The sequence below is a fragment of the Plutella xylostella genome, chromosome 26 (assembly GCF_932276165.1).
Source record: "Plutella xylostella chromosome 26, ilPluXylo3.1, whole genome shotgun sequence".
NCBI classification, from domain to species: Eukaryota; Metazoa; Arthropoda; class Insecta; order Lepidoptera; family Plutellidae; genus Plutella; species Plutella xylostella.
In genome coordinates this window covers 7,034,469-7,058,886 of record NC_064006.1, presented here as the reverse complement: position 1 = coordinate 7,058,886, position 24,418 = coordinate 7,034,469, and the positions used below count along the sequence as shown (strand labels likewise).

Sequence of the window (24,418 nt, the reverse complement as noted above, 5' to 3'; positions counted from 1 at the left end):
TGGTTCTAAAGTTTTAAAGACGTTTATGTTTTTTTGTCAAAATCACGAATTATCATATTTCCGATCGGGATTTGACTTTTTCGTGATTATAATAAATCGGTATTTTATTTTTCGTATATTAAAGTAATCGTATTTTTTAATATTCGTATATTTAACAATCGTAATAACAATATTCGTGATTATAATATTCGAAATTATAATTTTCGTGATTATTATAATTCGGTATTTTAAAAAATCGGTATTGCAATATTTCGTAAATTACATATTCGGGGTTATCAAATTCGGAAAAAAGTTTTTCGGAATATTTGGGTGTTCCCATAATCCGCATAATACGACAATTATTGTCTTTTAAAGTAATAAAATTCCCTTATATAATAATAAAAGTAATTTATTTGTATAATTTTAATTATAAGATAAATCTATATGAGCAAACTAAGTAGCTGAAATAAACGACTTTCGTTTTGTCATCTTCCATTCCATGTAAGTAAGTTTATAGGTAGTAAAACAATGTAATGAACAATGTAATACCTAGAGAGGTATTAAAACTAGATGCCTTATATTATTACCAGGTTTATACATTAAAACTGACTCTAAATATTTCTAAGCGCTCATCTATCCAAAAAACATACAACTTAAGCTTCCCAACTTTGGCTTCAAACCAATTCGCTAATAAACTCAAAGGATTTATGCAGCCGCCATATTCTAACGCTAGACAAGAACAGCAATAAGTAAAGCTAGAAGAGAGAGAAGGAAGGAACATTACTTGTCCATTAGCTAATAACTAGGCGCTTGCTAGAGAAAAACTAAAGAGGATCTGAGACAAAGAGTGTAAACTTCACCGAAGAGACACTGCTCTTTGCAACATTGTCAATTTCGTCTGACCATCCAGAACCAAGACTCGTGTCGTCTCTATGTCATTTTCTTGGTACTTTTCATACTCTATGGGGCCGTGTCCACGGGCGAGGAAATCGCGACAATATTGTCGTTGTGTCACGCATTTCTATATACTCTTATAGAAGGTGTCTCCACACGGCTATATTATTGCCGAGTGGTTGAGTGCGGCGAAACGTCAGTTTCTCGTGGCCAGAAGACGACAAGCCCTATCCTCGGGGGCTCCTTCTGTCGGCACCAAGTTATAAGTATCGTGGATTTTTAAACCTAAATGTCTTCAAATATTAATGGAAACTTTATTGGAAAAATTATTATTTATGTACTCGTATTTTAACTTTAATGCATCCATCTGCTCTGTATGTTTCCTTAACATTAATAAAATAAAATAAAAATAAAAAATAGTTTTACCGTACATACCTTTTTAGGTAACAACTTAAGTCTCAATAAAAAAAAAAATACGTTTGGTTTTTTATTTAATGCCTCGTACTTAGGTATTTCATGAACTGTGTCGCTTCTATTACCTCACGTCATCTATGCGGAGAGAGCCTGCACGCTTGCATTAAGTATAACTTATAAGTTGGGTTACTTATAATTTTATAAGTGGTATTTAATTTAATTAGGCACTTGCCACCTGAAACAATTAGGTTAACTTTAAACAATAATTAATTTTGATGGGGTGGAAGATCACTGTTAGATTAACATCCTAACTAATATTATAAATGCGAAAGTAACTGTGTCTGTCTGACTGTTACTCTTTCACGCCAAAGTTCTAAACGGATTTGAATGAAATTTGGTATGCAGATAGTCTAGACCCTGAGAAAGAACATAGGCTACTTTTTATCGCGGTATTCCCACGGGAAAACTTTTTAAGGCGAAGCTAAGCTCGCGGGAACAGCTAGTAGGTAATAAGAATAGATAAATATGATAGGTTTTGCTCACGTAGGCAAGTCGAAGGCCCAGGACTCGGCGTGGGGCCTCTTGAACATGAAATCCGAAGGAATCTTGATGTTCACTCACAAAATTCACTTTGTCTCTTTGTAATATATTATCCGTGGGAATTCCAGGATAAAAAGTAGCCTTTGTTCTTTCTCAGGGTCTAGACCATATGTAACTATACCTACCAAATTTCATTCAAATCCGTTCAGTAGTTTTGGCATGAAAGAGTAACAGGCAGACAGACAGACACAGTTACTTTCGCATTTATAATATTAGTTAGGATAATACAAAGTCCTTGCCATAGATCTATTGCACACTAGTACCTGTACTACCGTACAAAAATGGAGTAAGTACATTAATTCCAATCTACCCTTTCTATTATATTATATTAAAAGTGTTGACCGGTATCGGACTATCACTATGCCTGAAAGAGTTTACACTGAAATGCCAGGTAGTTTACACCTGCCTACTTTGATTATGATACACTGACGAGCACAAGCAATTATTTATTTATTTATTTATTTAAACCATAACTACTTTTAAAAAGTTCCAGTGACAATAGCACCAAATTACTCCTAGACGGAAAAGGCTCGCTTAATGACGCCGTCTGCAATATCGAAGTACATTCAACAGCGCAATAGAATTTTACCAATAAAAACGTAAACTTTAAATCAAATGTTTTAAAATATTGGAGTCATTTGGTGTCTTCTTCTTCGATCGTGTGAATGCACTAAGCTAACTTCCTCCAGTGTTTTGCTACTCTTATTGCGAGATCATTGGCCTTCATCAGGTCTCCTTGACTGCATTTGGTGTCGAAATTTTGCTATTATAAGTACAAAATTTGACCTATTTTTTGGTATTAGGCACCTATACTGTAAATTTGTAAACCGATACCTCCCAATTGGTGGGTAAGCCATATAAATCAGCGGTCGGATTGACCTACGGACCCCTATTAATCCATCTTAAGGTCCGAATTAACATTGGGGTTTACTGAAGGGCTTTAGTTTTCATCTGACAGCCGATGGATAATGTCGACCGATCGTTGGAAAGGGATTGTATTGTATCCTTTGGGCATTTTTTTTGCGATTTTTATAGGTTTTTTGTTTACTGTCAAACCGTTTTAAGTTCAGTCTAATGGCAGCCATTGTATGTACCACAAATCTTCTAACCGAACTAATTTAAAATACACTCACGGGCAATGAAAAGGTTCCACTGAGAAAAGCACCAAATTACTCCTAAACTGTAAAGCTTAATGTTAGCTTAAAGACGACTTGTGCAACATTGAAGTACATTTAACAGAGCATCAGGATATTAACAACGAACATAGTAAATATTTTGTTCAAATGTTTGAAAAAATTGGGGATCCTTTGGTGTCGGTATTTTGTGAGTGGAACTTTTTCATTGCCCGTAAGTGTACCTAAGACCTCAATGGTAGAAGTGAGACAAGTCCAGACTTTTTTTTTGCACTGACACTCCATCTTGTTCATATTAAAATATCGTAGTTCGCTGTTCTTAATAAAAAAAAAAAAAAAAACACGCACTCACGCCTTGTACTAATGTACTCCCTTGCGGGGTAGGCAGAGGTGCATTGCTGCACCCACTTTTCGCCAGAGTGTTATGTTAGTCCCAATGTAATAGGAGGCGGGCCTATTGCCATTTTACGGGCACATCCAAGACCCGAAAACAAATATCTGTGTTTAAACAAATATCTGCCCCAGCCGGGAATCGAACCCGGGACCATCGGCTCAGTAGTCAGGGTCACTAACCACTACGCCATTCGGTCGTCTGTTCTTAATACAAACTCGTTAATTTTTTACTGTAAAACATATTTAATACTTTGTGTAATTTTCAGTCTTCTTATTACGCTTTTTTCATAGAAAAGCAATCTAGGTGGAGCCAGGAGGTGCATTTGCATAGTTTAATGTAGAAAGTGTGAAGATTATAATTTACAAGGCGCCCTATTCTAGCTCGTTTAACGATTCTTGCATGTCTAGTACAGGTTGAAAACTTTTAGTTTACGTTTTCTCGCATGCAAAGTGGTTGAAACTATCATGAAACTTTTGACAGATACTTAATGTAAGCAAATGACAGAAAAAAACAATAAGTATAAGTACCTACCTACTCTTTTCGTTTTCGTAAATCGCAAAACCTATTCTAGACTCTCTGCACGATAATACCCTCCAGAGGAACGTATAGAATTTAGAATACTTAGAATACACATGAACCGATTGAACTGTATGTACCTATACATTCAAATGTTACATTTTTGTGGGACGCCCAGTTTATCACACTGTGTAAGCATGTATTGTGGTGAGACCGTTCTTACAACCAAAATCCAATTAGTTAGAGAAGATCAAGATTATAAAGTTATATACTTTATTGATTTATAAATTTATATCTTATCAGGATAATCTTGGTATCAGAGTAAATCTTAATATGAAATTAAAGTGAAATGAGTTATTGCAAACAATATAAGCTTTTATGCAAACTTCCTTGTACAATCTTTATAATTTATTAGTCTCTAGCAATGAAATTGTAATTAAACCTAGGTACCTATTTATGAATAGCACATGTATTTAATAAACATAGATTAAGATCATTTACACTAAACAAATTAAAGATAACAATCAACTATGCAATTACTCGTACCTGAACAATATTGGTAGGTATACATTTGTAGGTAAAATAATCCTGAAATAGGTAATTAAGTAAATATGAAAATGTTCATACGTGATACCTTTTTACTTTTCATTTTTGTTCAACACTGCGGCTGCGCCGACAAAATTAAATCACCTCACCACGGCGACAGAATGCGTTTTTGATGTTGGATTAAATCTCTGATGATTTAATCAGATCAGGTAAGTAAAATTGGTTTTCAAACCATAATCATATTTAAACCATAACATTTTTAAACCATAATCGTCAGGACAGCACACTTCCTCACAGGCCTTGCCAGCAGCCTCATAGATATCACTCCCTTCAGATCAATCCTTCCCACCACCCGGCGTATCCTTCCCAAACTCCACTTGTATCTCCGCAAACGTCTTCCCTCTCGTCTCGGGAATGAAACAGAGAATATAAACCATGAACACTAGAGCTCCCGTCGCGAACACCCAGTAAGGTCCGTCGCGGCCCACTAAGCTGGTCATGAGTGGGTACAACCAAATGACGAGATTGCAACTGATGGTACAGGAGAAGAGGAAGCAAGCGTTGCCGATGGCTCGAGCTGGACCCTCGAACAGTTCCCCTATCACTGGGATGATCAGGGCCCCAAGACCTGTGGGAAATAACGGTATTTTGCATAATTCGACGACCGAATGGTGCAGTGGTTAGTAGCCTGATAGCTATACTGCCGAAGGTCTCGGGTTAGATTCCCGACTGGGGCAAATTATTTGTACTCGGGTCTTGGGTGTTAATACATATGTATCAGTGTAAATATATCAGCTGTCTGATACCCAGGTTCTGCATAGCTTGAGGTTGGATGGCCATGTGTTAGATGTCCTCATATATTCCTTCTAAAATATGGTACTTATTGGATTCTGAAAGCATACCTGCATTGTATCCAAACAGGATCATGAAAAGAGCAAGATGTGGTAGAACGCTCAGAACGCCAGCCACTTCGTAACCCAAGTCCAGAAATCGGAAGAAGATTCCGAGGAAAATCTGCAAACAACATGAAACTTTGTTGATATGTTTTTGGAAGACAAAATAATAAATTAGATCTACCGAGAGTCAGAACGCAGAACAAACGACTGACGAGGCAACTGTCATATAAAGGATAGATAGGAACACTTACCATTCCCAAAGCTAAAGTCAGCAAGGAGCATGTCATAATCAGTTTCCGTCGAAACTTCTCTGAAATCACAGTTCCTGATATGCTGGCAACTAGCTGCAGTAGACCAAAGAATACCGATGACAATTCTGGAGCAATCCCGGTTTGCGCCGACTCGAGGATCGATTGCAAATAGCTTCCTATCACCAAAGTCCCTTGGAAATGTAGCAGGAATCCTAAAGCGCTTCCTATGAGAAGAGATTTGATTACGTTCTTAGATCGCAGCACTTCCGACAGGACTATTTTGTTCTCCTTATTCTTTAACTGCTCATATTCTAGTATTTCCTTGTCGGCTAATGTTTCTTCACCTCGGAGGAATGTCAGGATTTTGTGAGCTTCATTCGTACGTCCTGAAAATTATAGATAACAGAGTAATTTTTGCAAAGTTTACCCACGAACCAAAAAGTAAAATTCATTGCATAAGTCAAGACAGAATTAAAAGCGTTATAAAAGCCTACCTATGTTTAGACTCTTTCATTAGTTACCTTTAGAGAACAGGTAGTAAGGGCTATCCAACAGAAACAGCATGGGTACTGTGGTCACCAATACCATAATCAGGATCGAAAGGTTAAACATGCGGTAACTCAAGTAGGGCCCTGCTGCCAGGCAGAACACTGCTCCCAGGTTCGTCATCAACTGCATTATAGTGCCCAGACGCCCTCGTATCTCTTTCTGGAAGGTATGTTAGGAGTTATCCATACTGAAGGGTAACCTTTGCCGAGTGGGGGTCATTCTGAACAAGTTTAGTTCTACGAGTTTTGGAAATTAACAAAAACGAATTTTCTTTTTCATAGTTAGTAACTTTGTTGATCACGTGACTTTTTACTATGGATAATTAATTATTTTTTGCGAATTTCCAAAACTTGTTGAACAAAACTTGTTCAGAAATGCTGAGTCACCCCCTTTTTGCATCACACTGTATAATATACCCTCGAGTATATTATATAGATTTAAGTATATTATTTACCTGCTCTCTGCATAATAGGTCTGATCCACGTCCAGCTACCTACTCTTCATCCATGGAGAGAAAACAAAGAATACTAACGAAGATGATAAGTTATCACATAGTCACTGCTAAAACTCACACTAGCAACCTCAGACGAGTAAACCGGCACAACAGAGAACGAGAAGGCGTCTCCGAAGCCCACAAAGAGCCTGGCCACGATGAGGTGCCAGGGCTCCGACCCCGCCAGCAGCACGGAGTAGCCGATCAGCCGCGGCGCGCTGCCCAGCAGCAGGCAGGTCTTCCGCCCGAGCTGGTGCTGGAGGTAGGCTATGATGAAGCTGCCTGGTAGATAAATAAATGGTGAATATGATATGTATGTGCATTCGTCATTGTATACGCACCTACCTTCATACACTTGTGTGGGCAGTAATAAACCAGCTTTGATCCGGAACGGTTGTTTTTATTAAATACCTCAGTGGCGCCGAGGAGCAGTTCAAAGTACCCTACTTTCAAATTATCATGGCTTTTCAAGTGAACATTAGCCCTTTTGATCATAAATGTGATGATTGGACTATTTTCAACGGACGTTTGAAGCAGTTATTTAAAGTTAATAAGATAACGGAAAGTGAACAAAGTGCAGTTCTTCTAACCTATCTTTCGGAGGAGTCATTTCGCTTGGCGCGTAACCTCGCGTACCCGAGTGAGCTTGAAACGTTGGCTTACAAAGATGTGGTTTTATTACTCGACAAACACTTCGCCCCAAGTAAACCATCGTATGCTGACAAGGCGAAATTCTACTCGGCTACAAGAAGTCCAGGCGAAAAGTTGAACGAATGGGCGGCGCGGCTTAGAGGGTTGGCCGCAAATTGCAACTTTTTGACTGCCTTGGACACAATATTGCTGGATCGATTTGTTCTGGGCTTGGGCATAGGGCCTGAGCGGGACAAGCTTTTCGAGCAGGACCCAGCCACGTTGACCTTGTCAAAGGCGATAGACTTGGCGGAGCAGGCGGGCGGCGCGCGGCTCGCGAGGAGTGTGGGCGCAGGGTTGAGCGACATGCCTCTGAAGGAGGAGGCACTGTACTACGGCAGCAGAGGAGGCCAGGCCGGCGGGTCTGGTGAGCACCGGCGCCACGCGGCGCGGGCCCCCGGGCGCGGCGACCACGCGCACGCGCACGGGGACGTCAGCGGTGTATCTCGTTGTGCGGTATGTGGCATGAAAAATCATGCAACCGAAAAGTGTCGTTTCAAATCGTACAAGTGCCAAGGATGTGGGCTAAAAGGCCATTTAAAAAAAATGTGCAAAAATAAAGTGCGGTTAAATAATATTGCAGATGAATCTGTGCCGACGGCAAGTGATCTGAGTAACAGTGACTCGGAATGCGAGGAATGTAAATTATTTAATTTACGGTATGTACATCATAAACCATTGTTAGTATCTGTTTGTATTAATTCTGTTACATTAGATATGGAGCTAGATTCGGGGTCGGGAATGTCAGTTATGTCTGAGAAGTTATATCTCGAGCGATTTTCAAGGCTACCTATAAAAAAGTGTAATATTAGAATGTGTTTGTATGATGGGCATAAAATAACACCACTAGGTTTTCTAGAAGTGAGGGTTACATACAATGGACAAGATAAGTTGATTAAATTTTTTGTAATCAAGAATGGGGGCCCTCCATTGTTAGGCCGAGATTTCATGTCTGAATTTGGTGTTGTGCTCACCTCCTTGAACCATAATAGTGTGATACCATTATCTACAGATGTCGACGGTTTATTAAATTCATTCAGCGCCTTATGGGAAGACGAGCTGGGTAAATTTAATCAATTTAAGGTAGACCTACACATGAAAGAAGGTTCAATTCCAAAATTTTTCAAGCCTCGACCGTTGCCTTTCGCGTTGAAAGATAAAGTGGAATCGGAATTGAAAAGACTAGTAGATAATGGTATACTGATACCGTTAAGGTACTCTAAATACGGTACTCCTATAGTGCCAGTGGTAAAATCCAACGGGGAGATAAGAATATGCGGCGATTTCGCATTAACTATCAATAACGATTTGTATATAGATAAATACCCACTGCCTCGAATCGAGGAAATATTCGCTATACTGGGAGGTGGGCAACAATACACAAAACTTGATTTAAAACAAGCCTATAGCCAACTGGAGCTGTCCGAGGACTCTCAGGAGCTCACCACGATCAGTACAACGAAAGGGTTGTATAAATATTCGCGCCTAGTGTACGGGTTGGCCAACGCGCCGGCGATATTCCAACGTACCATAGAATCTGTCCTCGCGGGCATCGACGGGGTTTGCGTTTTCATCGACGATATCGCAGTCACGGGGCCAACAAGGCAAATTCATTTAGAACGGCTCGAATTGGTATTAAAAAGGTTACAGGAGGCCGGTCTTAAGTTGAAAAAGAATAAGTGCGAATTTTTCCAGGACAGTATAACGTACTTGGGCTATGTAATAGATAAATACGGCTTACATAAGTGTCCAACAAAAGTACAGGCCGTTATTAATGCTCCAAAACCTAAAGATGTCACCGAAGTTAAGAGGTTTCTAGGAATGGTAAATTATTACCGTACCTTTATACCTAATGCATCAATGGTGTTGAGCCCGCTGCATGAGTTGCTGCGGGCCGGCGCGGCCTGGGAGTGGGGCGCGCGACAACAACAAGCGTTCGAGTTAGCTAAACGAGAGTTAGCATCAGATAGGGTGTTAGCTCATTTCGATCCGGAGGCGCAGGTGCTACTGTCGGTAGACGCAGGGCCGGAAGGGCTCGGGGCCGTGTTGTCACAGCTCTGTAAGGACGGAGTAGAACGACCTTTGGCCTTTGGTTCTAGGTCCTTGTCATCTAATGAAAGAAATTACAGCCAAATACAAAAAGAGGCTACGGCAATAATATTCGGCATTAAACGTTTTCATCAGTACTTGTACGGTAGACAGGAACCTTTTATTTTAAAAACCGATCACAAGCCGTTGTTATCGATATTCGGCAAGAAAAACGGCATTTCGGTGATGGCAGCATCTCGACTGCAACGGTACGCAGTATTCCTGTCTGCATACAATTATACGATACAATACATCTCAAGCGAAAATAATAGTGTAGCTGATTACTTTTCACGAGCTCCAATTTCCGGTTCGGAAATGAAAAATAAAGACGAAGTTAGCGACTTACGATTTATTCAATTATTTAACGTAAACGTTGCGCCAGTTACGTTCTCGGCAATTCAGAAAGCAACGGAGTCCGACTCGGTCTTAAAAACAGTGTGTAGGTATATGAAATTAGGTTGGCCGAGGAAAATAAACTGTAATTTAATTAGACCCTATTTTCATTGTAAATCTGAATTGGAGATAGTGCAGGGATGTTTATTGCGCGGGCACCGGGTTGTTGTACCTTCAGAACATAGGAATCAATTATTGAACGAATTGCACAAAGGTCACATGGGCATGGTTAAGAAAAAAGCCTTAGCTAGGGCAAAAATGTGGTGGCCGGGCATTGACACCGACATCGAACAGCTGATCAGCGCGTGCGCCTCGTGCTGTGCGCTGCGCCCCGCCCCCCCGCGCGCCCCGCCGGCGCCCTGGCCGAGACCCGCCGCTCCCTGGGAGCGAATTCATATAGACTATATGACAGTTACGCAAAAGAACTATCTGATCGTGGTGGACGCCTACAGTAAATGGGTAGAATGTATATTAATGGAAAATAGCACTAGTAGTAATGCCTTAATAGTTAAATTAAAATATCTATTTACAACTTTTGGCCTGCCAAAAATAATCGTATCAGATAACGATGTTAAAATAAATTCTGATGAATTTAAGGCATTTTGCAAAAACAATGGGGTGGAGCACGTAACATCACCGATATACCACCCGTGCAGTAACGGTTTAGCTGAAAATTCAGTAAAAACATGCAAGAAAATGATCAAATCAATTATAATAAACAATATTGTAAATTCTAAGACCTTGAATGAAAAACTGAACGATTATTTGTTTGAATTTCGAAACACAATGCACTGTACAACCGGTTACACGCCGGCCTATTTAATGTTTGGGCGAAATTTGCGAACTAAACTCGACCTTATTTTACCACCGAATAAGGTGGAATCTTCTGTAAGTCAGGAACCGAATAAACATATTTGTAAGCGTAGTTTTAATATTGGTGATTTAGTTTGGGCTAGATGGTTCATCAACAGAAAGCCAATGTGGTGTAAGGGAGTAATCAAAGACAGGCTTGGTAACAGAATGTTTTCTGTATATTTCATTGATTTCAACGAGTGTGAAAGACGGCATATTGATCAGCTGATTAAACGTTCCAACGGTGAACTTGCACCTGTTACTGAGTCCCCGCACTCTCACCAGCAACTATCTTACCCAACTGGAACATCATTCTTCCCTAGTGGAAATAGAGCGGAGACTATTTTAGAGGTAGAAAATAATAGTAGGGAGGAGGAAGGACAGCCCGAGCACATTGTGACGTCGAGCGCAGAGCCGAGCGTGCCCGATAGCGGGACCAGCGCCGCGGTGACGTCACCGCCGGCTGGGGCACCGGCGGCTGCTGACAATGAGCTCGCGCCCACTGAGCCTGAATCCTATTCAAGTAGATTAAGACCTAGAAATAAGATTGTTAATTATAAGATTTAATTGTTTAATTGATAGTTGTAGAAAGTTCTTTAGATGTACGTAAACAAACTTATTTTCCTTGTCCTCCAGGTTTTCGAAATAAGGCCGTAGGAGATGATATGTATGTGCATTCGTCATTGTATACGCACCTACCTTCATACACTTGTGTGGGCAGTAATAAACCAGCTTTGATCCGGAACGGTTGTTTTTATTAAATACCTCAGAATAACCTAACCTAACCTACGTTAAAAATTAACGACAGCCCACCATAACTTTTGAACTGCCAAACCGAATTTCATGAAACAGTCGGGTAACATTACCTACGACCCTCACGACAGAAAATCGGTTCAGCCGTTAGGGAGCTCCCTAACGCTATCACAAACAGATATACCTAGTTACATAGACACGTTAACTTATAACACCCCTCTTTTTCCGTTGGGGATTAAAAAGGACCTACTGAGGCCGTGTGTTTTGGATTTGAGACATGGAGGCGTAGCACTCACACTGATATCCGTCGTCGTGTCAATCGAGAGGTCGTGGGTTCGAATGCTATAGACAACAAATGAAGTCTGAAAGTAATCTCCAATTATGGGTGCACAACACGATGCGGTATAACCTCAAAAACTCAATTTATCTAAACTTAACGTACCCAAAGTAGATACACTCAAAAGCAATGAAAAAGTTCCAGTGACATATGGAAAGTCAATGAAGAAAAAGTTCATTTCACGTGAGCTCACGTGACTTTATAATCCAGTCCAATCACAATCACAATTCACTTACCAAAGAAGATGCTAACAAACACCACAGACAGCATCCAGGAGACCTGCGCGTCGGTTGCAGGGTGGGCCAGCACCTCGACCCCCTCGCCCCCCGCATCCCCCGCGTCCCCTGCGACCCCTTCGCCCCCCTCAGCCCCCGCGGCCCCCGCCCCCCGTAGAAGTGGCAGCACCGGCGACGCCCACGAGTTGCTGATGCCCAGCGAGAACACTGACAGGTTCACTGGAGGAATGGTCACCCATAATAGTAAATAATAATCTTATATTGGGTGGGGACACAGGGCCATCCGACCCCAAGCTAGGCAGAGCCTGTAATATGGGTATCGGACTGCTGATATATCGACACAGATACATACATAGATATTAGATACACATTAGGAACCCGGGACCTTCAGCATAGCAGTCAGGGTCACTAACTACTACACCATTCGCTCGGAGGATTCGGTGCTTCTTACACTGCTAAGTACAAACGTTGCACGTTGCTTGTATCTCCATTTGTATAGAAAACACGCAGAAAACGTGTCTACGCGCGTTCATGTGACTTACAATATATGAGCCACTCTGTCTGCGCTTTAGTACCTAGATATCAGTGGCGTATTGCAACATTTGACTGGATGACTTCATGTTTGGCTGGATGGGGAAGGCCGAGGACAGAGTGTTGTAGCCAGAGAAGTAATAAACTTTACTAACATTTTCATTTTCTTAAAACATTTGGGCTCTTAGGTTCCTAGGTACTAAACTAATGCCAAAATTTCTTAATAAAATCTAGTGTGGGGGTCAGTACATCACCATCTCTTGTATATTTTTAAAGGAAATAAACATTTTTACTTTTAAACAGAGAACTCGTATAATATTGATGATACACTTACCAGTAACAACCACAATGTACTGTCTAATAAATGGCGGAAAACGGTTCAAAAATACAACCATCCTAGATAACTCTGGCCCCTCTAATACTTTTGTGTGCATCATCTGATTACTATTCTGCTATGTACTTAAACTCTTGACAATAGCCTAGCTATGTAAATAACTGTACTAGCGTAGTTATCATAATTATGCGTGCGATATACCTACCTACATAGGTAATACTTACCTATCTAATATCTAGGAGACCTAGGTGTAGGACATACATTTCATGTTAGCGGTTACTCCTATCTGTACCCATAGAGGGATGAATTATCTAGTTTAACAGAATTTCAGTTTCCGCATCTAAATAGTATAACAAAAAGCGGGTTATAAACTTATAATATTCAGAATAAAAACGCACATTCCTATATCAGAGTCAATTTATTTATGAATATACTTATTTAATAATAATATTTGCATCAGAATACTGTATTAAACCACAAACAGTATTTCGGAAAGCTACGGTTACTCAACTATAGGCTACATACAGCTTTTTCAGGCCCATTTGCAGCATATCTTAACCGGAGATTAAGTTATACAGGTGTCCCAGGTTCAAATGCACATTCGATAGATAATAGTAACAACACAATTCGTCATTCTGAACAACCAGTTTATATGAAGTAGTAAAAAAGTATTTTACAGTCTTGGAACAAAATTAGTTTAGCATTTGTAGTTGGTCTGACGTTTAGCATGACGAGTTGTGTGGGACACCCTGGATCTAACCTCAAAAGACGCTACAGTAGAAAAATGCTGCAAACATGCCTGAGTTACATTTGAAACTCGTGTATGGAATTCCTTTCATACAATTCCGACCATACACTTTCTATTACTTGCAAACATCTGGAACAATTCTCGTTATTTTCTCTCTAAATTGTATTGCTTTATCGAACATGATTATGTTTCACAATACACATAAGCATTGTAAAAATGGTTATTTATTAAAGGCGGCCGGCACTCCACTAACTTTCTACTACTCGGTCACATTATCTCTAAACCGTCGTTGACGTCACGCCGGCTCTATGTTTCTCGATGCAAATAACGTAAACCCCAATTTTAATATAAAATATTATTGTTAATAAAATATAAACCACAAGGGCGAGCGCGACGGGGTAAAGGGGAAAGGGGCGGGAGTTCACATTCCAGTAGAGATAATGATACCGAGTTACAACATCCAAACCAGGAAACACCTATACATACAATAATTGCTTCGGCTAACACAAGTCCATTATAAAAAAATATTTCAAGCAGCCGTTTTTACATTTACATAAGTATTTAAAAAAATACGCTTCATATCCTTAATAAATATTGAGACACATAAAACCCGATTTCTGAAAGACTATTTTAATAACAATGTTACACGCAAGATTGGAAAATAATGAATAATTACATTAAATACTAATTACTTCTCTCTGAATATTAGCTCGAAATATATTAAGCATTTTAAATACACCAAGAAATGCTTGTCAATTCCATAAATGAACAAATTTTAAGAGCGACACACGACCGATGCTTTTACGAATATTTTATGATTTATTGCCAACAGAAAGCTACAATTTTTAGGCGAGTTATCGACGTGTTTTTTCGCTCTGCAGATAATAAAATAATAAATTTGATTCTCTCATGTACGAATTGCAATGAGTATGATTCAGGTAACAACTATCTAAAAAACGTTTTGTGTAAATTCTTACAAAATTCGGTGACATTATTAACATTTAAAAATAAATGCATGAACGTGATTCGCTACGTGCTTTAGGGTGCCAATTGACCTGTCGCAACGTCACTACTGGTTTAAGGTCACCGCACATATGAGCGTAACGTAAAGGGGTCGCCTCTTTTTCTTCTGTTAACCAGGCGTTCGCGAGCTCGCGTTCTATTACTAAGGAAAAAAATATTTTTTTTTGCGAATTTCCAAATTCTGATATCAGTTTCGGGCTTAGATATAACATGCTGCACATGTAGGATTCGGCTTAGTATACCAATTTTGCAACACCCTGTATGTGCTGAGACCCTCACATATATTTCTAAGGGATTCATTTGGCAGCTAGCGACATAATATTATACGTACATAGAAAGCAGCAGTAACCATGGCTGCCATCTCATGCCGTTTGCGTCCAATTGCCACCTTAAATTCCACGGAATCGTACACTGAAAGTGTGGTTTTATTTATAATTTTGTGCTCACATCAAATACCTACAGGTACATACATAGAATGATATCTTGCGGGAATGGCTACAAACTCAATCAATGAACTATATCAATCCCTGCAATTGAAGTTTTAGACGAAATAAACTAATCATACGTTAAATATAGCAATTTCCTGCAGCGGGCGTCTGTTAGCTAATTCTTACAATATTACCTATACCATTTTAACTATGAAACATATAAGAACACAATATGTCTCACATTCCATTTTTATGCATAAACGATTATTAATTGATGAGATAAAAAATCTAGGCAAGTATATTTATAAACCAAAGTCGTAGTTAGTAAATACCCTTAAAAATTCCGAAGTAACCTTAAATGAACGTATTAAACATGAAAAATCTACAGTCGAATTGCTATCGCATTTGTACATTTTTGTGCGAAATGGTATTCCTGTGCTATTGTTACTTTTTGCAACTAATTACAGTTACATTTGGAGCCCTTATAATGTTATAAAAACCAACTTGAATAGACGTGGGATTGGCTTTAATAAAAAAGGAATTAACATTTTACTAGTGTACGTTTTTCTTCTTTCGAAGCTCCAATAGACGGATGATGTTTAAGCAACTGCATTATTACACATAATTAGTTAAATTGATACAATTCACATGAATATTTATTGAAATATAATAATATTGTGAACGGCGAAATTAGTATGATGAGAACTAAAATAGTCTAACATCTGTCATGTATAACCTTAACAAATTATGTACATACACATTAAATAATGAAACATACTTTAATTAGTAGGAAAAGCTATGTACATTACACAAACATTCATTATAATTATATAGTTGACTTCATTTTGCATTATTCGTTCCATTTATTATTGCTTGAGTCTAAGGTACCGTTATATCATTTACCAACAGCCTTGGGCCTTATGTCTCTTTTGAACATTTGCCACCGTCCATCTGAATCTTACAGGAGTCATTTTTATCTATTACGATTGCAATGAATTTCGACTCTAGTCGATAGCAATTTGTATGACATCTTGATCAGCGCCCCTGTCGGTAACGTTAGAAACTAATACTAATTCCAGTGAACTGCTTATCGATTTATTCATAACTATCGACAATATTCGTGATTTGCACACTGTAACTTTGTATTCAAAATGAAAGCGATAGAGTCGACAATAAGGACCATAATAACTCTACGTGACAAACTTCTAAAATAAAGTGGAAAATTCGGACATTTGAGCTTTTCGTTTGCTTAGCCTTTTTTATGATTTTTGAGAACTTTGTCACACTAGCTTTTCTTTCAACCATGGTTTACTGCTTAAATTTTTGACCGCAAGATCCAAACATTTAACAAGACATTAAAAAAACATAACTTATAAAAAAAACAGAATAAACCTTACGTGCAGGTATAATTTGTTTTAAAATATCCAGATATTCTAGTGTACTTCATTGCAAGGTATTCAAAGGGATGTTTTATATACTTTAATGATTTTTACATTAGGTATGGGTGTGTTTATATAACTATATTTATTTAACCTATGGCTATTTTGACTTATAAAGACTTTGACATCCGCCAGATTACAAAATCGACGGATTCCACTCTCCATCAGCTATGAACATAATATACAAACGATTATCATAATATCATTCAAAGTGTTTACGAAAAATACCCTTAAAATGTAAGTAATATATAAAAAAAGATTTTTGTTCATTTAATACTTCGTCTAAATGTTACGTTTATCTAAATGCACTTTATTTATTTCTTAACAATGATTAAGATCAGTCATCCATTAAAAAGTCCCGGTAACATAACAATTAATAGTCAGTAATGCTTATATTTAAATAGAAACATTAAAAAGTTACTTTAGTAAGCGAAAATTCCGAGTTACAGGTCAAAAGTTTATAAAGTCAAATATGTACGGCAAATTTTTTAACGATATCCGTTCCGCCTAGTCGTTTCGCTAAATAACTAGACACGGTAGAATAGCTATTTCACAAAGGCTTACACTACGCTTTTTACAAAATTATTTGACACCGAAAGTGAGATTTATTTAGAAAGATTGCGTAACTAACATTGTACTATTCGTTAAGTTAGTGTACGTTAAAGTTTTATTTTTAATCCTAGTAGTTTTATATACGGCATTTTGATGAAAAAGTCCAATTAGATACGTCACCAGAGGAAGACTACATAGGCAAAACTCGCGCATCGAATTTAAATCTTACGACGCACAAATAAAGATCTATTCAAACTGTACTGTGCCGCAAGTGTGATTAGCCAATCAGCGCGCAGTAGACTAAACAACTGTGATTGGTTAATGTTTTTATTCCGCCAGCGGCTTTTAAAGTACTTAAGACTTAATTCTGCATTCAATTCAAATGCCTCAGGGATTTGTAACATGATTGGAGTTCACATTATCTTTATATTATTTTAATCATTCATATAAATATTACATGGTGTGAATAATGTTTTCTTTTTATGACTTTATAACGGGAGACCCTGTTATTTACGGGATGTTCTGATCTCCGTATTTAGTTAGCATTTTTGTATTCTTCGCCTATACCTCCTGTCAGTTGTTTCATCATATCGACCACTATATGCCATTCCACGGGGAAAGACATCTGATACAAAAAACTACCCTTATTCGAATGTAATAAAGGTTCTGTCAGAGATTTCTTTCCCCGTGGAACGGGATATAGAGCTGTTGAGCATTATATGTGTGTATTATTATCGTTATGTCGCTATGACTGTATGCTCACGCAAACTTATTTACTTTAACAAAACTGTTATAGTATACTTACTAGACCAGCTTTAGTCCTAGTATATGTATATATGTATGTTAACTTCCCACATACCTACAAAATGGTGCCAACTAGCGGTCACTACCAGGAAACTTTTGTAAGCGACACGTTTTTCCCTGGTTTTCTTCTTCTATTGATCTGTATTAGCATTAACATAATGATTGTCGTTATGTGAGTGGTCGCGAATCATACCACCACACTTATTTCTCCTTCTTCTGATCTTTATAGCTGTTCGTTAATCCTCATTGGCTGTAATATAGTTAGTGTCGACGTGTGACGGCCCTAGTAGGTATATTTTACATAGTATCCCTAAAATTTAACTTTCAGGCGCCATCTAGCGGCCACTACGAGGAAACTTTTGACAGCGACACTGTTTTCACTTGTTTTTCATCTTCTGATCTTCCTTAATCCTCATTGGCTGTTCGTTAATCCTCGTCGTTCTGTGATTGGTCGCGAGGCGGTCAGCTGGTCGCGGGCAGCAGGTGCTCCGGCACGGGCACGGGGCGCAGGCGGGGCGGGACCTTCTTCTGGGGGCAGAGCATCTGTGGAATAAGAGAAGATTAGGTTATGGGTCCTTCTTCTGAGGGTAGAGCATCTGTGGACGGATAGAGGTGTTGATTTATGGTCTTGAAGATACGTTGTGGAGAGCAGGAGTGTACAAGATTAGTTATATGCTTGAAAATAGATTGGTGGTGGTGAAAAGTTAGGCTTATCAAGGATCGGTTGAACCTGTCAGATCTACGCCAGAGAACAGCTTCGACTTCTGTATTTCGACCGGTTTCAAAGATATTTATTTGTGGGTGTTAAATATTTATGTTCTCTGATATCTAACCCGCCTGACAAGCATGGAGATTATGGCCCCATGTCCTGCAGTGTATTATTGCGGGCTTTGCGTTTGCGTTATTTTTACCAATGAGTATACTATAATTTTACTCACTCGTCTCGCGAACATGAAGCAGCCCGTCCGCTCAGCGGGCGGCGGCGGCGGCGACAGCTGCAGGTCTAGAGTAGGGCCTTCTTTGTTGTCTTCACCTGCGGAATTGAAATAGTTTTTTTTTTAAATAAAATGTTGAGTTATTTGTGGATAGTCATAATATTAATCTACTACCACCACACCACTACCATGATGAAGCAGTTTAAATAAAACTACAGCTATCCCTTTAGACACTATCATCAAAAACCCTCGGATCTCTGGGGTCTCTCCGGGAAGTCATAAGTAACATAGGTCGTCTACTGGCTTTCTGGTGTGAGCTTGGGTAGCTTAATAAGTATTTCACCATTTACTGGCCCACCTTAGAGGCTAAATGCAGAAAATTAGCAAGCCACGATAGATATATCTATCTTTCTCTTACCTGGCACAAACAGGTTCAGCTCGTCGAAGCATCCCGTCTGTATCATCTCTGTCTGCCACGAAATGCTCACAGACCCCGCGTTAACTAAAGTTTGTTACTAAATCGGCAATAAAGCCTTTACTTTAGAAGCAGTATGTACAAAACTATATCTATCCTTCTCTCATATGGCACAAACAGGTTCAGTTCATCGAAGCAGCCCATCTCTATCATCTCGGTCTGCCACGGAATGCTCACAGACCCCCGTATTCACTAAAGTTTGTTACTAAAGCATCATTAAAACTATTTCTTTCAAGCAGTATGTACAAAACTGGGTAAGTAATACGAGGTATAAAAACGCATGGTATAACATTCACAAGGTATACGCCCATATGATATAAATTTATTAAGTATAACGATCACTGTGCATAACAAACGAAAGGCATAATTACTAAATACATAATTTTGTAAAGAATAACGTTCAAAAAGTATAATTTCAATTGATATATCGATTAATATATATAACGTTTATAACATATATTGTTCACCGTATATAATAACATTATGTATAATGAACAAAAAAATATATTATTATTGGAGCTATGTTGGGAGACGCTCCGCTCCGCTTCGCTGCGCTCCGCTTTGCTTTTAACGAACATGTGCACCTAACACGCTCCTCCTCGCTTTGCTCGTCGTCGCACCTATCTTTAGGTTTTGGTACTAGGGGTTTTCACAGCATTATTATTATTGAAGCTATGTTGGGAGACGCTCCGCTCCGCTTCGCTGCGCTCCGCTTTGGTTTCGACGAACATGTGCACCTAACACGCTCCTCCTCGCTATGCTCGTCGTCGCACCTATCTTTAGGTTTTGGTACTAGGGATTTTCACAGCATTATTATTATTGAAGCTATGTTGGGAGACGCTCCGCTTTGGTTTCGACGAACATGTGCACCTAACACGCTCCTCCTCGCTTTGCTCGTCGTCGCACCTATCTTTAGGTTTTGGTGCTAGGGGGTTTGACGGCGTTGGGTAATTAAACACAGATTATGCGATATGAGAAGAACTTTATACAAAATTATAGTATATATTTTAATTGATATACGTAATGTATGTTATACGAATCGATATTAGTCCTCGTGAGTGTTAGTTATTTTGATATTATATGAAATGTACGATATACCAATTGAATCTTATACCTTATGAAAATATAGATTTTGTTGTTATACGTAACGAACGTTACGTATAACAACAATACCATTATATGTTGTGAACGTTATTAATGTGAAATTATACATTTCGTTTTTATACGTCGCAATACGCACCCTACAAAACTATATCCATCTCTCTCTCACCTGGCACAAACAGGTTCAATTCATCGAAGCATCCCGTCTCTATCATCTCTGTCTGCCACGGAATGCTGACGGACCCGGTGTTGAACTTGCCGTAGAATGTGTCGTCTCCCGCGTCTAGATTTACGCCTTTCACTGTCGAGAACTGTTCGATGTCGAGCACGTCTTTGGCGTATACTGCGTGCGGCTGTGGATAGAAAGGAGAGATATAGGTAATTATTATTTATGATTTATAAGGAAAACTACCGGCATGTTACATAAATAATTAGTGCATAAACAGGTATCTTTATCAGCGTTAATGATAAGCTTTCGCGGATAAATGCACAGTAGTACCTAAAACGTAAAAAATGCACTTAAAATTATCAAGTATTATTTTCAATTGACGGCCTCTTATTCTTGCACAAGTAAAGTATTCTGGAAGTGATAACATTTCTGTGCTGGGCTCTTTCGAATTAACTTCTGTATAATATGTTATCTAGTTTTCATGTGAATAAAACCAACAGAAATTATTCGCCACAAATTAATTTCTATGAAAACCGCGCATGCAAAAATTCGTATAAGAATTATTATTATGGGCACTGATAATTACAGCCTTTTTTAACCTTTTCGCACGCGCAGAACGTACATTTGGGGCATATAGTCTCATATATATCTGTGATAAACCCGTACTCACATCGGGCACAAACGGCGCGGGTATGATCCCAGCCTCCAGCCGCGTCCAGTTCAGGGTCCTGAAGAACCTGTGCGCGCGCACCGTGTCCCCCCGCGCCCCCCGCGCCACACCCCAGTCTTGAGGACCAGGACTTGGGTTATACAGGGAGACAGCTGGGGTCGCTACACGGGTTCGTTATCCTTGTCTAATGCGCTTTCGGATCAAAACACTGTATTTATGGCGAATCACGATAAAGTGACTTTTTATCTACGTCGATAACGAACCCGTGTAGCTATTTACAATGCCGTATTTATGGCGAATCGCGATATGGTGTCTTTTATCTACGTCGATAACACACCCGTGTGTCTAATTACAGTGCCGTATTTATGGCGAATCGCGATAAAGTGACTATTATCTACATCGATAACGAACTCGTGTAGCGCTTATAAGTTTCCAGCTTTCTTTCTTCCTGTATATGGCTTTAGCTAGCAGGCCTGAGCAGATAAGTCTGTAAGCGTATGCTTCCCAGCATATTCTCGCGTAAACTGTAATAAAGGCGCACTCACATCGGGCACAAACGGCGCGGGTATGATCCCAGCCTCGAGCCGCGTCCAGTTCAGGGTCCTGAAGAACCTGTGCGCCCGCACCGTGTCCGCGCCGCGCCGCCCCGCGCCACACCCCAGTCTTGAGGACCAGGACTTGGCGAGGAGAGCCGAGCAGAGTGAACGAGCGCACTCGGTGAACTTTGAGGAGTACTTTTCTGGTTCGTGCTGGGGGAAAAGGGAGAAGAAGGGTGTTAGTTTTTTTGGCATAATAAAATAGAAGAAGGGTGTCTGGTGTATAGCAAATCTCTCCGAAACGGGTGGGCTAATTTTAGAAATAAGCTTTGGCTAAGTCGATTAGTCGAGTCCAGCCAGACTACAAGTACAGATTTCACGTCGCAAGAATTGAATTTTCAATTCTAATTCCGCAACCGGATAACCGATTTCGTTGAATGTTTTATTGATCGAAAGACAGTTCAATTGCTCATGTTTCAAGCTACATTCGATCGATTTCGGTCAAGCCGTTCAAAAATTACTGAAGTTTTAGTTACCGATTTTGGAGCACTTCCGAAAATCTTAGAAGAGTATTAATGGAATTTCGTGGGGTTCCACTACATTATCAGTGTCTTACTATCTCACCTTGACTCTCCTGTCAACCTCCTCTCTCTTGACCTTCTCCTTGCGCGGGCGGAAGGGAGCGCGGCCCTCGATCATCTCGTACACGAGACAGCCGAACGAAAACCAGTAGAGATATGTCGACCAAGGATTGTCACCGGATTCCGTATTATCGATCGTATCTCCGAAACCGGATAACCGATTTCGGTCAAAGTTTTATTGAATAAAAGACGATTAAATTGCGCAGGTTTTGAGCTATATTCTATCAATTTCGGTTTATCCGTTTAAGAGTTATGACACCATTAGTTTGGAATGTCGGACGATTTCTGAAATTTTTTGACCAGAAGAGCGAAGTTTTGGGAGGTATAACTGGGTTATAATCATCTCACCTTGACTCTCCTGTCGACCTCCTCCCTCTTGACCTTCTCCTTGCGCGCGCGGAAGGGCGCGCGGCCCTCGATCATCTCGTACACGAGACAGCCGAACGAGAACCAGTCCGGGGAGAATGTGTAGCGTTCGTTGTCTATCACCTGAAAATTTAAGAAATAATAGGTTTTTAAAAATACAACAGATACAACAAAAGTACAGTCAGCTCACAGCTGCATAAGTAGCTTTACACTTTTGTACCTTGTCAATCTAACAAACCGCCTATCCATTCAATGAAACATTGACGGTTCGTCAGTTTTGCAAGGTACAGAAGTGTATAGCTACTTATGCAGCTGACCGTACATGGCCAACATGGCTCTTACAATCTTCAAGCTGAAGTGGCAGTGGGCCCTTCATGGTAACTTTAGGAGGTAGAAGAATTCACGAGTGGAAATCAGGAAGGCAAACGCAACGTGGGACGACTTATTTGATGAAGAGTAACGTGAATAGACTGTTGTGACGTTCCTATTGTTAGATGATAATAAAGTTATGATTATGAAGGTAACTGTACTGTGTAACCTGCATCTGGCTCTCTCAAGTGAACTTTTATGCATATCCCCTAAGCTAAACTCCCTGTCTAAACTTGGACTATCTCCCACCACGCTTGTGCAGTGCAATCTTGCAGTCTCTGTGGAGGTGCTTGTGGAGATGTGTGTGGAGAAGTGTGTGGAGAAGTGTGTGGAGGTGGTGTGGAGGTGGTGTGGAGGTGGTGTGGAGGTGGTGTTGAAGTGGTGTAGAGGTGGTGTGAAGGTACTGCACTCACCTCGGGAGCCATGTAGCCGACGGTGCCGACGCGGCCCCTCACGCTGTGGAGGTGGTGTGAAGGTGGCTCTGTGGAGGTGGTGTGGAAGTGGTGTGGAGCTACTGCACTCACCTCGGGAGCCATGTAGCCGACGGTGCCGACGCGGCCGCGCACGGAGCCGTTCTCGGGCACGTCCACGGCCAGGCCCAGGTCCGAGATGCGCACGTGGCCCTGGTCGTCGAGAAGGATGTTCTCCGGCTTGCAGTCTCTGTGGAGATGGTGTGGAGGTGGTGTGGAGGTGGCTCTGTGGAGGTGGTGTGGGGGTAGTGTGGAGGTGGTGTGGAGGTGGTGAGGAGGTGGTGTGGACGTGGTGTGGAGGTGGTGTGGAGGTGGTGTGGAGGTGGTGTCGCACTCACCTCGGGGGCCATGTAGCCGACGGTGCCGACGCGGCCGCGCACGGAGCCGTTCTCGGGCACGTCCACGGCCAGGCCCAGGTCCGAGATGCGCACGTGGCCCTGGTCGTCGAGAAGGATGTTCTCCGGCTTGCAGTCTCTGTGGACGTGGAAATAGAGGTAGAGTTTAACCAACGGATTCGTAGATCTTTTTGATACTTTCAAATAGGTTTAAAATGACGTTGTGATATACGAATTTCGGCTTTTTGGCTGACGTAGAGCTATCAGGTAATTTAGAGTACTTGAAGGCATTTAAACACACTAAAAGTATGTCAATCAAGACATATTCTGTAACAGTAGACGTGGGCCGCAATTTGGTCTAGAATGGCAATGACGTAAAAAGAGCGATACTTTAAATTTATTACCTATGCATTTGCAGCATCATAACTTCTAAACCCCTACACCGATTTCAATTTTTTTTCCTCCCACACACAAACCC

General features: G+C 40.2%; 3 protein-coding genes across 3 annotated transcripts in view; 1 reads left to right on the top strand and 2 right to left on the bottom strand.

Annotated features, from left to right (window-relative positions):
* Positions 1-4,803: 4,803 nt before the first annotated feature.
* On the bottom strand, positions 4,804-16,049 carry LOC105387759 (solute carrier family 2, facilitated glucose transporter member 6). Its single transcript, XM_048630494.1, has 7 exons — positions 15,986-16,049; positions 12,015-12,233; positions 6,745-6,947; positions 6,145-6,331; positions 5,624-6,009; positions 5,379-5,490; positions 4,804-5,104 (listed from the first exon to the last, which is right to left on the bottom strand). Exons 1-7 carry the CDS (start codon positions 16,047-16,049, stop codon positions 4,812-4,814), a joined length of 1,464 nt encoding a protein of 487 aa, XP_048486451.1. The 3' UTR covers positions 4,804-4,811.
* LOC119692722 lies at positions 6,978-11,433 on the top strand. The gene is made up of 2 exons (XM_048630687.1): positions 6,978-8,014; positions 11,325-11,433. The coding sequence occupies exons 1-2, from the start codon at positions 7,125-7,127 to the stop codon at positions 11,335-11,337; spliced, it is 903 nt and encodes a 300-aa protein (XP_048486644.1). The 5' UTR covers positions 6,978-7,124; the 3' UTR covers positions 11,338-11,433.
* A 538-nt stretch (positions 16,050-16,587) lies between the features above and the next one.
* The window catches only part of LOC105394381 (G protein-coupled receptor kinase 2), a 55,450-nt gene continuing 47,619 nt past the window's right edge, over positions 16,588-24,418 (bottom strand). Inside the window, exons 8-13 of the mRNA XM_048630454.1 lie at positions 23,944-24,079; positions 22,749-22,889; positions 21,769-21,972; positions 20,554-20,737; positions 18,812-18,906; positions 16,588-18,416 (exon numbers count right to left, since the gene is read on the bottom strand). Of these exons, the coding sequence (XP_048486411.1) occupies positions 18,336-18,416; positions 18,812-18,906; positions 20,554-20,737; positions 21,769-21,972; positions 22,749-22,889; positions 23,944-24,079 (841 nt within the window). The 3' untranslated portion in view covers positions 16,588-18,335. The remainder of the gene's footprint in view (positions 18,417-18,811; positions 18,907-20,553; positions 20,738-21,768; positions 21,973-22,748; positions 22,890-23,943; positions 24,080-24,418) is intronic.

Bases quoted from the DNA above. Each gene is read 5' to 3' on its own strand.
- LOC105387759 (XM_048630494.1), bottom strand. From the start codon at position 16,049: ATGACTCCTGTAAGATTCAGATGGACGGTGGCAAATGTTCAAAAGAGA. The intron at 12,234-15,985 runs GTTGGTAAATGA...CCATTCCTCCAG, and splicing joins GAGACATAAGGCCCAAGGCT to TGAACCTGTCAGTGTTCTCG. The intron at 6,332-6,744 runs GTGAGTTTTAGC...CATACCTTCCAG, and splicing joins ACTCGTCTGAGGTTGCTAGT to AAAGAGATACGAGGGCGTCT.
- LOC119692722 (XM_048630687.1), top strand. From the start codon at position 7,125: ATGGCTTTTCAAGTGAACATTAGCCCTTTTGATCATAAATGTGATGAT.